Source organism: Pan troglodytes, chromosome 12 (assembly GCF_028858775.2).
Source record: "Pan troglodytes isolate AG18354 chromosome 12, NHGRI_mPanTro3-v2.0_pri, whole genome shotgun sequence".
NCBI lineage: Eukaryota > Metazoa > Chordata > Mammalia > Primates > Hominidae > Pan > Pan troglodytes.
Genome location: NC_072410.2, coordinates 11,098,672 through 11,110,773, shown reverse-complemented (window position 1 = coordinate 11,110,773; position 12,102 = coordinate 11,098,672). Strand labels below are relative to the sequence as shown.

The 12,102-nt window shown below is 36.8% G+C and overlaps 1 protein-coding gene across 2 annotated transcripts in view; it reads left to right on the top strand.

Moving 5' to 3' along the window:
• TMEM87B (transmembrane protein 87B) overlaps window positions 1-7,863 on the top strand; it is a 61,296-nt gene extending 53,433 nt beyond the window's left edge. For both annotated transcript variants that reach the window (XM_063789423.1, XM_063789422.1), the window contains exons 18-19: window positions 3,270-3,300; window positions 4,634-7,863. In XM_063789423.1, the coding sequence (XP_063645493.1) occupies window positions 3,270-3,300; window positions 4,634-4,693 (91 nt within the window). In that variant the 3' untranslated portion in view covers window positions 4,694-7,863. The remainder of the gene's footprint in view (window positions 1-3,269; window positions 3,301-4,633) is intronic.
• The last annotated feature ends 4,239 nt before the right edge of the window (window positions 7,864-12,102 follow it).

Genomic DNA, 12,102 nt, shown 5'->3' with positions numbered 1-12,102 from the left:
CATTGTGTTTATGATATGCCTAAGTATGGTCTTTTTTTTTTTTTTTTTTTTTTTTTTTTGTCTATCCTCCTTGGAATTTGTTGAGCTTCTCAGATCCATGTCCCATGGTCATTTTCCAGTGCCTTCAGCTACTTTTTTTTTTTTTTTTTTGAGACGGAGTCTTGCTCTTTCACCCAGGGTGGAGTGCAGTGCAGTGGCGTAATCTCAGCTCACTGCAGCCTCTGCCTCCCAAGTTCCAGTGATTCTTCTGCCTCAGCCTCCTGGGTAGCTGGGATTACAGGCAGGCGCCACCACACCCAGCTAATTTTGTATTTTTAGTAGAGACGGGGTTTCACCATGTTGGCCAGGCTGGCCTCGAACTCCTGACCTCAGGTGATCAATCTGCCTCGGCCTTCCAAAGTGCTAGGATTACAGGCATGAGCCACTGTACCCGGCCAGCTACTTATTTTTGACATTTTGGTCCAGGTTTTGTCAGTGTTTTTTGTGGAAGGGATCATCTGACCTTTTCTGTCCAGCTTTACTTGCTCTCTTGTATTGTAATCACATTCTCTGTGATCCTTTTTTCCTTCTTTGTTTCATTTTCTATGTTGTTGTCCTACCACACATTAAGATTTCTGTTGAATTTATTCTCCCTTGGGTGCCTTGTAATTTTCTGCATCACTGCACTGGAATCATTTTTGTCTTTTTCTTTAATTTTTTTTCTGATTATGATTGATTCTTTGAATTTCTTCATGCTTTGTTTTTATCTACTTCTGCTCTTGGTTTTTAGATTTCTTACTGTAGAATGTTTTTAATATTGCCAAATGTTCTTTTTAAGTTATTGTATTTAATTTGGAGTATTGTGTGTTATAACTATAGTTTTCTTCTACTGTAAAATGTTTTGATTTTCATTTTCCTTCTTTTTTCTTTCCTGCACTGTTATATGGAATTGATTTTGTTTTCCCATTCTGAGAGATTTTATGATGAAGGTTCCTGGTTTGAGTGCCTTTTTCCATCAGTGCGCATGAGTTGTAGTTTCTTTTATGGATGACGTTGATGGTATGGAGTAGGAGAGGTTGGTGTTGTTTTGTTTTTCTTTTATTTCTGCAGACCTTCTCCCACCGCCCCCCCCAACTTTTTACTGTCTTCTTTTTATTTACTACACGATCACATCTCCAAGGAATATTCTTCTTTTTTATATATCATCCTTTCCTGAAAACAATGATCGTTCAAGGGTGCTACTTTTTGTCCCACTCGATTTGAGCCCCTTCCTTGTAGCAGGTGCTGTGAACTTCTTCCAAGTCACTGGTTTTATTCAGTCTGTTGGCACTAAGTGTTGGGCTTTTTTGGAGGGGTTGAATTTTGTCTATGGTTGTCTGAGTCCTCCCACCCCTCTACTATTTTTCCCAAAGTCTCTCAACCCTCTGTTTCCCTACTCTGTGTACCCATGAGCTTGCAGTCACAGCAGGGAATCTGTTGGAATTTGACATTTATTTCTCTATTTACATATAATTTCAAGTTTGTGGTGTTTTTCTGGTAATGCTGAAGGCATGTGTCTTTTGTGGTTTTGTTTGTGATCCTTAGTAATTTTATGGTTTTTTGAGCAAGACTATATGGAGAGATTCAAATTAGGTGGCCACCATTATTTTCCAGATTTGGAAACTCATAACTAAGCATTTTAGAAGGAAATTATTTAAGCAGGCTTACCTCCTACTGTGCCATCACTTCTTGCTGGAAACCAATAAGGCTCCTAGGTAGTTCTCTTTGCATGTGAGGAAGCCACCATTCTCTACTATTTTTTTCTGTAGATAGAAATATATTCTTGGTTACAAAAAATCCTTTGAAATATAGAAGATTGAACTTCTTATTTGATGTCTTCATGAACCATTTATGTGAAATGAGTAGAGCTCTATAATCTAAGATGATTTCCAAAATTTTAGGTTCTTGGGAACCTTTGCTTCTTCACTTATGAAAACATTAACACAAGAAATGTAGCCCAATACTATCCAAAATTAATGTACAATTTACATAGCAAGTTTAGTATTTAGACTTTAAACACAGAGAAAAGCCTTCCCCTTATACATCTGTGGAAATGGAACAAAAATTTTATAAGTCATGGGACATTTTAAACAGATCATGAATAACCACATGATATGTATTATGAGATATTGGTATGATATTCACTGTGAATTTCCTCATCTTCGATAACCCATGAAGGTGACATTAGCATAGCTTATCTCCCTCTTTAATGCACTGAATCGTTCTTAATAAGTTTTAAGTAGTCATTAACGTCATAGCAGGGACCGTTGTTGATATTGCTAGTGTTTAGCTCTAAACAAGGTGCCAAGCATGTAGCAGACTGCCTTCTGGTTCACCTTTCCTCTAACGCCGTCTTCTCCCCCATATTTTCCTTAATCGTATTATTCCAAACAGTCTGCCTTGGCTCCTTCCTCACACCTAGTCAGTCTCCTGGCCCTCCTGGCTTCACCATGGACCGCACTGTAGGTAGCATCCTCTGGCGTTGTGCGTGGCTCTTTCATGGCAAAACTGTGGAACTTGGACATTTCCTTCAGGCTCTCCTCCCTCAGACCTCTGTCGCACATTGAGGCTAGATTAAACTTACTTAACATTTGTTACATTCGTCTTTTCTTTATATCTATATTATCTTTGTTGAGCAAAAGTTCTGTTATATAACACTTCTCTCTGGTACCCTTTGCTGGCAGACATCCAGGCAGTGGTCATAATGACACAGAAGTTAAGCAAATGCTGGATTCTGTAAATACCACCTTTCATAATGTGTTTACTCATAAACGGGTTAGGTCCGCAATAAAATTTTTGGATGAGCACATTTGTGTAATCGTCACCCAGATCAAAAAACAGAATAACACTAAGTGCTCTAAAAAGCCCATTTCCTATTTCCCTTTCACGTCAGGAGCCCACTTTCCCAAAGGTCCTGCTGTCTTGAAGTCTACAACTGTAGATTATTTGTGTCAGGTTTTAAAATTTTATCCCTCAATAGATCATCCATTTGCTTTGCTGTATAGTATTCCATTGTCTGAATAACCCGCAATTTACCCATTGGGGTTATTTTCAGTTGAGTGCTATTGAGAACAGCACTGCTGCGAAAACTCCTGCATGTCTGTCTGCGAGCCTAGATGCTCCCTTCTGTCACCTGTGGATACCCAGGAGTGAGAATTAGTGGGCCATGGCATGTGCCTGTATTCGGCTTTCGTGGATACACTGGCCTTACTGTTAACAACATTATCACCTTTTTTTCCCTTTTATTTCAGAGCTCTTCCAGTGTTAGTGGATTCAGATGAGGTAAAATATATTTTTGCATATTTCCTTGGAGCTGATATTTTCACAAAGTAGAGATGTATTTCAGAAAGAAGTTCTGAAAGCTACTTTTTAAGATTATTATAAATTGAACAGACAGAAAGATGCTATGAATTGATTTGTGGGTAAAGTTGAAAGGATTTATGAATAAAGTCCCCATTTCAAACAAGAACAAGATAAATACTTATTGGTATGAAAGAAATGAAGGATTATTTTATGAAATCTTGAGTTTAAAAGATTTTAAGATGGCAGTTTATCTAAATTAATCTCTGATACTTGTAGACATTTTGCTGAGATATTAAAGTTTCAATCTCATTTTCATTTACTAAGCAGGAAATTTGGATAGAGGATGTGGATTTAGGAAAGTTTTTGGGAAAAAAATTAGCTGTGGATCACTTGGACATTAAGTTGTGTGGCACAAGGCGGGAAGAAATCTGAAGTGTAAGAATTAAAGACTGGATGCACGGAACATTAACTTTCAAAAAGGACGAGTGGAGGGAAGTTAGTGGTAGCTAAGTTGTAACTTGTATGGTGGCTGTAGCACATAAGAGGGGCCAGAGCTGTATACGTTGAAAGAGAAGGAAATGATTTTGGCATCAGTCTGTTATTTGACTGTACTGGGATGGGAAGGTTTGAGAAGGCCTTGCTGCAAAACAGTTAAACTTCAAGATTTATAACTCTACAGAAAGATGGAGCATTACAGAAAGATTCATAACTCTACAGAAAGATGTAGCATGTAGATTAAAAGTAATTTAAATGCCCCTTTAAAAGGAATTTTATACTACATCTTTCTGTATTTAAAGTTTTAATAAATAATTCATTTGTAATTTCAATAATACATTAATTTAGTAAAGTGAGGCAAATCTCTAGATGAGCTAGGCCTAAGAAATCCATTTTAGCTCTATTCCTGCCTCTCATTGGAGATTCTGAACTTGACATGTTTTCTAGCTAGCAGGAAGTTGAAGTTTTCTGAACTTCTCAGCAGATAACTGACTATACATTATTGGAGAGTATGGATTATATGGTTATTTTTTAATTTTTAAATTTTTTATAAGGATGAGGTCTCTCTATGTTGCCCAGGCCAGTCTCGAACTCCTAGCGTCAAGCAGTCTTCCCGCCTCGGCCTCCCAAAGTGCTGAGATTACAGGCATGAGTCACTGTACTTGGCCTTTTATTTTCTGTATGTAATATTTCCATGTATATTATGGAATATATTTAGTTTCCCTAAATGTGGCTGTTGAAAGATTAGAAAATTTTTGTTAGGGTTCTGGAAGTAGTATCAACATGTTGATACATATCTTCTTTTTTTTTTCTTCAGGAAATCATGACCAGATCTGAAATGGCTGAAAAAATGTTCTCTTCAGAAAAGATAATGTGATTGGAACCCGTATAAGTGAAATGTAGTTAAGCCTGAAGGACTATCCTTCATCAAGACTGAAAGTGAGCTTTGATTTGATATTGCCTAAAAATTTTTATTGTGTTATCTTGGAAGTCTGTGTATCAAAATGAAGAATTCAGATGGTAGGAGGTTCTACAGTCCTTTTAAAGCTGACTCTTGAGTGTCAGTTGAATATCCATTAAATTGGATTTGGAAATAACCTGAGGAAAGTATTATGATAAAGATCTGCACAGATGCCTCTTAGCTGATAGGTGGCAGGCCTGTGGGTTTGGGTTCTCCCTCTTTTCTCTGGAACATATGACAATTCCAGATTAAAGAAAAATGTTTTTTAATAAATACCCTTGGTCTTTTTTCTAGTCACCTTTGAGGTAGATATTGTGATTTTCTGGAGTATAGTATATCCGTGTCTCTGTGTCTTGGGTTTACTAGATGCAATAATACTTTTCTTCAACATTCGTACTGAAGTGATTTGATATTAAGTAAAACAGTTAATGTTTGAATATAGGCATATTTATAGGTTTTTTCCACTCCCCCCCACCCACCCTTTTTAAAAAATCTATACAAAGCCCTTGTTTGAGTCTCATCATGCACATCAAATCATGGAGTTAGGTCTTCTCTGAGCTCAGGGGAACACAAGTGCACAGAGAGAGATGTCTTCAGGGTCACTACCAAAGAATTACCCTCATTGTCCCTCACTCAGGCCATGTGTACATGCGATGCTGCTGAGTCTGCTGGGGTGGGTGGTGGCCACGTGGCTCCCCCAGAGCACTTCCTAACTGGCAAGCTGGGAGACCCATTACTGGTGAACTTTGTGGAAATTAGAACTGTATCTTTTACATAATCTTGGCATATTACATTTCATAATAAAAACATACATTTAGTTGCATGCTACATCACTATTGATTTTATAATTAATTTCTTAAGCTTCAACCATGTTTTATACCTTATTTCGTTACATCATATATTTATAATGTGTAATATGAAATCTTTTGCTTTAATGTCTTTTTTTAAAATGTAGAATGTTCTAAACTTGAAAGGCAATTGAATGTAGTATGATGAAAATGTGAATGTTTTGCTGCTTTCATGACTAAAGATACAGGGCTAGTGGACATTTAGAATAATAATTAAAGCTAGAGTCTTGTATGTCTTTTCTTTGAAGGAGTTCTAACCTTGTAAATTGAGAATGACTTCAGAGAATTTTGATTAAGAAAACATTAAAATCTTAACCGGCACAAACACTCCAATTTTTTTCACTGTGAAGCCGCAAGCAATTTTTTTTCTTTTTCTTTCAAAAGCCTACCTTCTGAATTTATTTCTTGTTTACTCATTTCAGAGAGGGTAGTAAAGAAGATCTATTTCTGGTAGTCATATCGCTTGAAAGATATTGGTAAATGTGTTTTCAGTCGTGACCATGTGGAAAGTGAACAGTATTGGCAAACATTACCGAGAAAATCATGTTTTTCAAGATGCCCTTGCTTTGGGATATCCTTCCTAGGGAGAAAAAAAAAGTAGTTTAACAATTGTGAATTCCATTTCTTATTTCAGTTTCTGCTGCAGTAATGGGTTCCCACCCACTATAATTCCCAGCATTTATGTTCTGTTGTATTCTCCCCTTAGCCCAGTAACATTTTTATCTAATACCCCATTCCCCAAGTTTTGAGACAGATTGACCCCCTACTCATTATGTGGCTCTAGTTGAATTTTAAAATGTGGAATATTGGGCTTGCAGGCAGTAGGAGCTGCAAATCTGGTAGAGTGGGAGTGTGGAGTTAATGGTGAGTATGTTAATAAAGGGAAACTGTCTCTGACAGAATCTCAGTAATGTTTACCAAAACATGTCTTTCTACAGCTGGTAGGATAAATGATGCTACCTCTGTAGCTCAGCTACAGGCTGCAGTGCAAACTTTTCTTCCATCCAGAGAAAGCAGAATTCCCTCCTAGTAACCTCATTACAAATACTGTTACTAGAAGGGCATGTGCTGTCTGTCACCTTCAGTAATATTTGTGCCATCTCTTGATGACTGATGACCTGGATCGAGTATTTCTATGAAGGGTCTTCTTAGGCCCCTTACATACGCAAGAGGGGTGCTGTAGTGCCATAGCTGTAGTTCACAGGAAGGACACCAGGAGAAGTTATACCTAGGGCTACTGAGCAGCTCATCATCCCTGCTTCTGCACAGTTTCCTGAAACTGGCCATCAGGGCCTCTGAGGCACTCAAATCAGTTTACTTTTAGCATGCCCCCGTCAGGATGGGTCTCACTGTTAGTGAGGATACGGGTCTGGTTTGATGTTTTTCTAGGCAAAATGCTTAAGTGTTCTGGTTATGCCATTCATTCATATGATGTGTGACATTTGCTTAAAAGGGAATTTTCATGATTTGATTTAGATTAGTATTTAAATATCTGCTTTAGATAGCAATTAATTTTATTGTAAAAATAAGGAAAAATATGTGAATATGTGAATTTTTTAAGCCTGAGAGATGATAGAATGTTCCCATATTTTTCTTGTAAAGAAAATAATATTTTAACTTACACATCCTGTAGAAAATACCACCATTTCCCCTTGTATTACAGTACAATGTTTACATTACTATACTGTCAAGCTGAAAGTATAAAAAAGTACATATACATTTTGAGTTATGTATCCTTTTTTTAAAAAAAAGTTCGAGTCTGTTGCACTAGGCTGTACATGACTAAAGTTGACAGATGCTATGCTAGATTTATAATCACTAGTTCTGGTACTTGTGTCTTTGTATGATCAAAGCATGCAATAAGCAATACAAAATACCAAGCCTTATACTTAAAAGAAGTTTAACATATTGGTTAATATACTGGTTAATATACTGGTTAAACATATTGAATGTATATAAGTGGCAAAACTAGATTTTTAAGGAAGTGTACATTATAATATTGGAGCTCAGTACTGCATGAAGAGACTTCATTAAAACTAAGAAAACATTTATTTGGGGAGAAATTTTAGGCATTTAAGAACTTGTATTTTTCTATTTTAAAAAGTTAAATTATTCCGTAATTTGGAAGAAGTTTCGTTGAATGTAGGACATAACCGTTTGAAGGGTTTTCATTTGAAAGATTGATGTATTCTGTGCCTTAATATTTTGTTCTTTTAATAAAAATGCTCTGAATTTGAATGATTGATTCTTGATAGTATTTATTGGTGCTAGATTATATAAATCTGTAGGACATATAGACATATATAGACTCCAGTAGATGGCAGGACATAAAATTCTTAAAACAGGAGGCACAGCTAATCAAACATGGAAAAGTGCTCAACCTCAGTAGTAGTAAAGAAATGCAAAACAAAAGATAGGGGATAGTTTAAAAAATCAAATTAACATAAGTTTGTACTATGGTATATTTGTAAAATCCCTTTGCTTTCAAAGTCTGATGAAATGAGCACACTTATTAATGATGGTAATATAGTTGATTTCCTTTTTTGTGAAAAGTTCAACAATGTGTTTATAACCTTTGAATAATGTCAATTCTGGTGATATTTTAAAAAATGATTCAAAATACAGAATAAAGTTTCTCCACAAAAGTGTTTATTATAATATTAAAGTAGAAATAAAATTAGAGACAAACAATATCATAGTTAAGTGAATTATGGTTTAACCAGCTACTTTATGAGATATTGTATAGCCATTAAATTATGATGAATTTATAATAAAAATACTTATAAGAACTGTGATGCAGTGGCACATATGTGAATGCTTATCTATGTAAAAATAAGGTAGAGCAACTTACTCTCATGGTTCAGAAAAAATGCATTCTATCTTCCAACTTTTCTGTAAAGTTACAGAATTAAGTAATTACATAATTCTTAATTACATAAATAATTACATAATTAATTATTATTTTGAAATAAAGATAATTAAAAAAAAAAAAGGCCGGGCGTAGTGGCTCACGCCTGTAATCCCAGCACTTTGGGAGGCCGAGACAGGTGGGTCATGAGGTCAGGAGATCGATACCATTCTGGCTAACACAGTGAAACCGCATCTCTACTAAAAATAGAAAAAAATTAGCTGGGCATGGTGGCAGGCACCTGTAGTCCCAGCTACTCGGGAGGCTAAGGCAGGAGAATGGCGTGAATCTGGGAGGCGGAGCTTGCAGTGAGCCGAGATTGTGCCACTGCACTCCAGCCTGGGCGACAGAGTGAGACTCTCAATAATAATAATAATAATAATAATAATAATAATAATAGTGCCTTAGACTATGTATCAGAAAATCTAGAAAAGTGTGTCTTGGTTCACAGCTTAATCTTATTAATTTAAAAAATCCATCTTGCTGTAAGTAGATGGGACATGGAGAATTTTCTTCATGGACATTCTCCCACCTTTGACATGTGAGGAGTGAGAGGGACAAGATGGATAGTCCCAGAGGGAAAGGAAGGGCTGTTGTCATAAGACTGATGACAATTTTGGCAGACTTGGGAGCACTTGCAGAGTGCCAGGCTTTGGTAACCACTGTATTCTCACAGTAGCCAATGAAGTATTAGTTCCCTTGGTTCATAGATTAGAAAACTGAGAGAGAGGTTAAATAATTTGATAGTTTACCATCCTGGCAGGTGGCAAGGCTGGTATAATACTGGTGGGAATCATCCTAGAAGGGTTGTCCTCGAAGTCCTGAGGAGAGAGGAGTTTCGGTTAACAAAGTGCTGTTTGCTTGTTAGAGAAGGTTAAGTAAGACAATGTATCTAAAGTGCCTGGTGCATAGCCTTCAGGAGGCAGCTAAGGTTAACGTGGAAGGTACAGCAATGATTGAGGTGTGACTGAGACTCAATTGAAACAAATGGCATATGAAATTCAAACACATTCCAGGATTGATTCACTTGTGTTGAGATGAAGTTACCCAGAGCAAGTTTTATGCCCCTTAAGTGATAGGGAATGTACAGCTACATTAACAGAGGTGACCTGATATTTACATCTGGTCAGAGGCTGACCTGATTTATATCTGATTTCAGATGTAAATAATTTTGACAGTATTTCCTTAAAATCATTTTGAAAAAACAAGAAGCTGCAATGGAAGTTTATGCACAGGAAAAAATGTGAAAGCTATCCAGCAGGTGGTGCCAAAGTAATGTCTCTTGAAGAGTTCTAATCTTTTTTCTTTTCTCTAATTCTTCCCTTTACAGATTTTATAAATTTACTTACCAAATGCCACTAAACAAATTTGGGGATGAAGAAAAAAAACTTAAAAATAATTCACACAGCACTGCCCTGGAAAAACAGTTATTTTGGTATATTTTAAAACTTTAAAGCTGGAAAGAGCCTCTAAGATCATTTTACAAATGAGGAAATGGAGGACCAGGAAAGCGTCACTGGCTACAGTTCCCTCAGACCAGGGTTGAAGACTGCCTCCTAGTTTGTTTTTCTCACCTCTGGTCCTTATTGTCAGGGGGAAAGAGATGCCACAGAAGGGTTGGACTGGGCATCAAAACTTGAAATACATTTTATATGCTTTGGTGACCACTTGCTACGTCATTTCATATGACTTCATTGTCTTTTCAGCTTCCAAATTCTTGTCTCTACCTGGTCATAATTCCAGTTCTCTGTTTCTTCATTTGATAAGTGGAGATTTCCTTGGGGTTCAGTGGAGTCTGCTAGAAAGGCTTGTCTTTATTTGACCTGAGTCACAGCTTTCCCAGTGCTAAATGCCTCTTTCCAGGGGATACTTATTAAAAGTATTCACAGGCATGTTTTTTAATGTCACAGCTGCCTAAAGCAAAAAATAACATTCAAAGCAAACAACACACTGACCAAAAACCTTAAAAGGAAAGTCTGAAGAATGAGATGACCATAAGGCCTTTGAAAAACCTTCAACATACTTACAGGAATCTAAAAGGTCACATGCATGCATAGGGCTCTGCATGCTCAGCAAAGACCACAAACAAGAAGTGAAGGCTAAGGCAGAGTTAGTTGTAAACTGCCTGAATGAGTGCTGAAGGTGTGCCCCACCATACACACAAGCACCTCGGCAAAGACTGGGAGATTTACTGGTTCCGAGAGGTTAAGAAAGTCTCTGTCCAATAATTGTCTAACCATTACATAACTGAGTAGAGACTTCAGTGACCACATATCACAAAATATACAGACTTTACGGAATTAGTTTAGAGAACTCACTAAACAACTACTATAACAAGTAGTAACAATAGCAAACCATTGAAGGCGAAGGAACTGGTTTTCAGAGTTACCACATTATATTACTTAAAATGTCTAGTATTTACCAAAAAATTATGACATAAGCAAAGAAATGACAGTGTATCTCTCACAAGAAAAAAAAGAGCATCAAAACAAAATGTTCCTGAGAAAGACCAGATGTTTGACTTACTAGACAAAAACTGTAAGCTGTTTTGTAAGTATTCAATGAGCTAAAAAAGTATAAATGCAAAAGTATGAGAATGAAGTTTGACCAAATAATGTCAATAGAGATAGCAATGATAAAAATGAACCAAATGAAAATTCTTATAATGAAAAGTACAATAACTGAGACAAAACATTTATTAGAGGGTGCTCAAGAGCAGATCTGAGCAGGTAGAAGAAAATCAGTGAATCTGAATATAGGTCAATTGAGATTATTCAGTGTGAGGAACAAAAAGAAGATAGAATGAAGAAAAATTAACAGAATCTCAGAGACCTGTGGAACAACCTCAAGCATACAGACACACACATGGTGAGAGTACGAGAAGAAGAAGAGGAAGAAAAATACTTGAATAAATAGTGGTTGAAAACTTTTCAAACTTGACAAAAAACAGTCTACCTAAGCAGAAAGATTAGCAAACTCCAAATAAGATAAACTCAAAGAGATCTGTACTGAAACATCATAATCAAATGATGGAAAACCAGAACCAAAGATGGAGTTTTGAAAGAGAGAAGTGACTCATTGCCTAGTAAAAATCCTCTGTAACATTAACAACTAATTTTTCCCCCTCAGAAACTATGATGGTAAGAAGGCAATGGGATGATATATTTAAAGTACTGAAAGAAAAACCGTCAGTCAAGAATTCTATATCCAAGCAAACTATCCATTCAACATGAATAGAAATACAGACAGTTGAGATAAAAACTGAATTTGTTGTTAGTAGTTTTGCCATGCAAGAAATACTAAAGTAGGCCAGGTGCGGTGGCTCACGTCTGTAATCCCAGTACTTTGGGAGGCTGAGGCGGGTAGATCACCTGAGGTCAGGAGTTCGAGACCAGCCTGGGCAACATGGTGAAACCCCGTCGCCACTACAAATATAAAAAGTAGCCAGGCATGGTGGTGGGCAACTGTGATCCCAGCTACTCAGGAGGTTGAGGCAGAAGAATCGCTTGAACTGAGGAGGCAGAAGTTGCAATGAGCTGAGACAGTGCTATTGCACTCCAGCTGGCAAC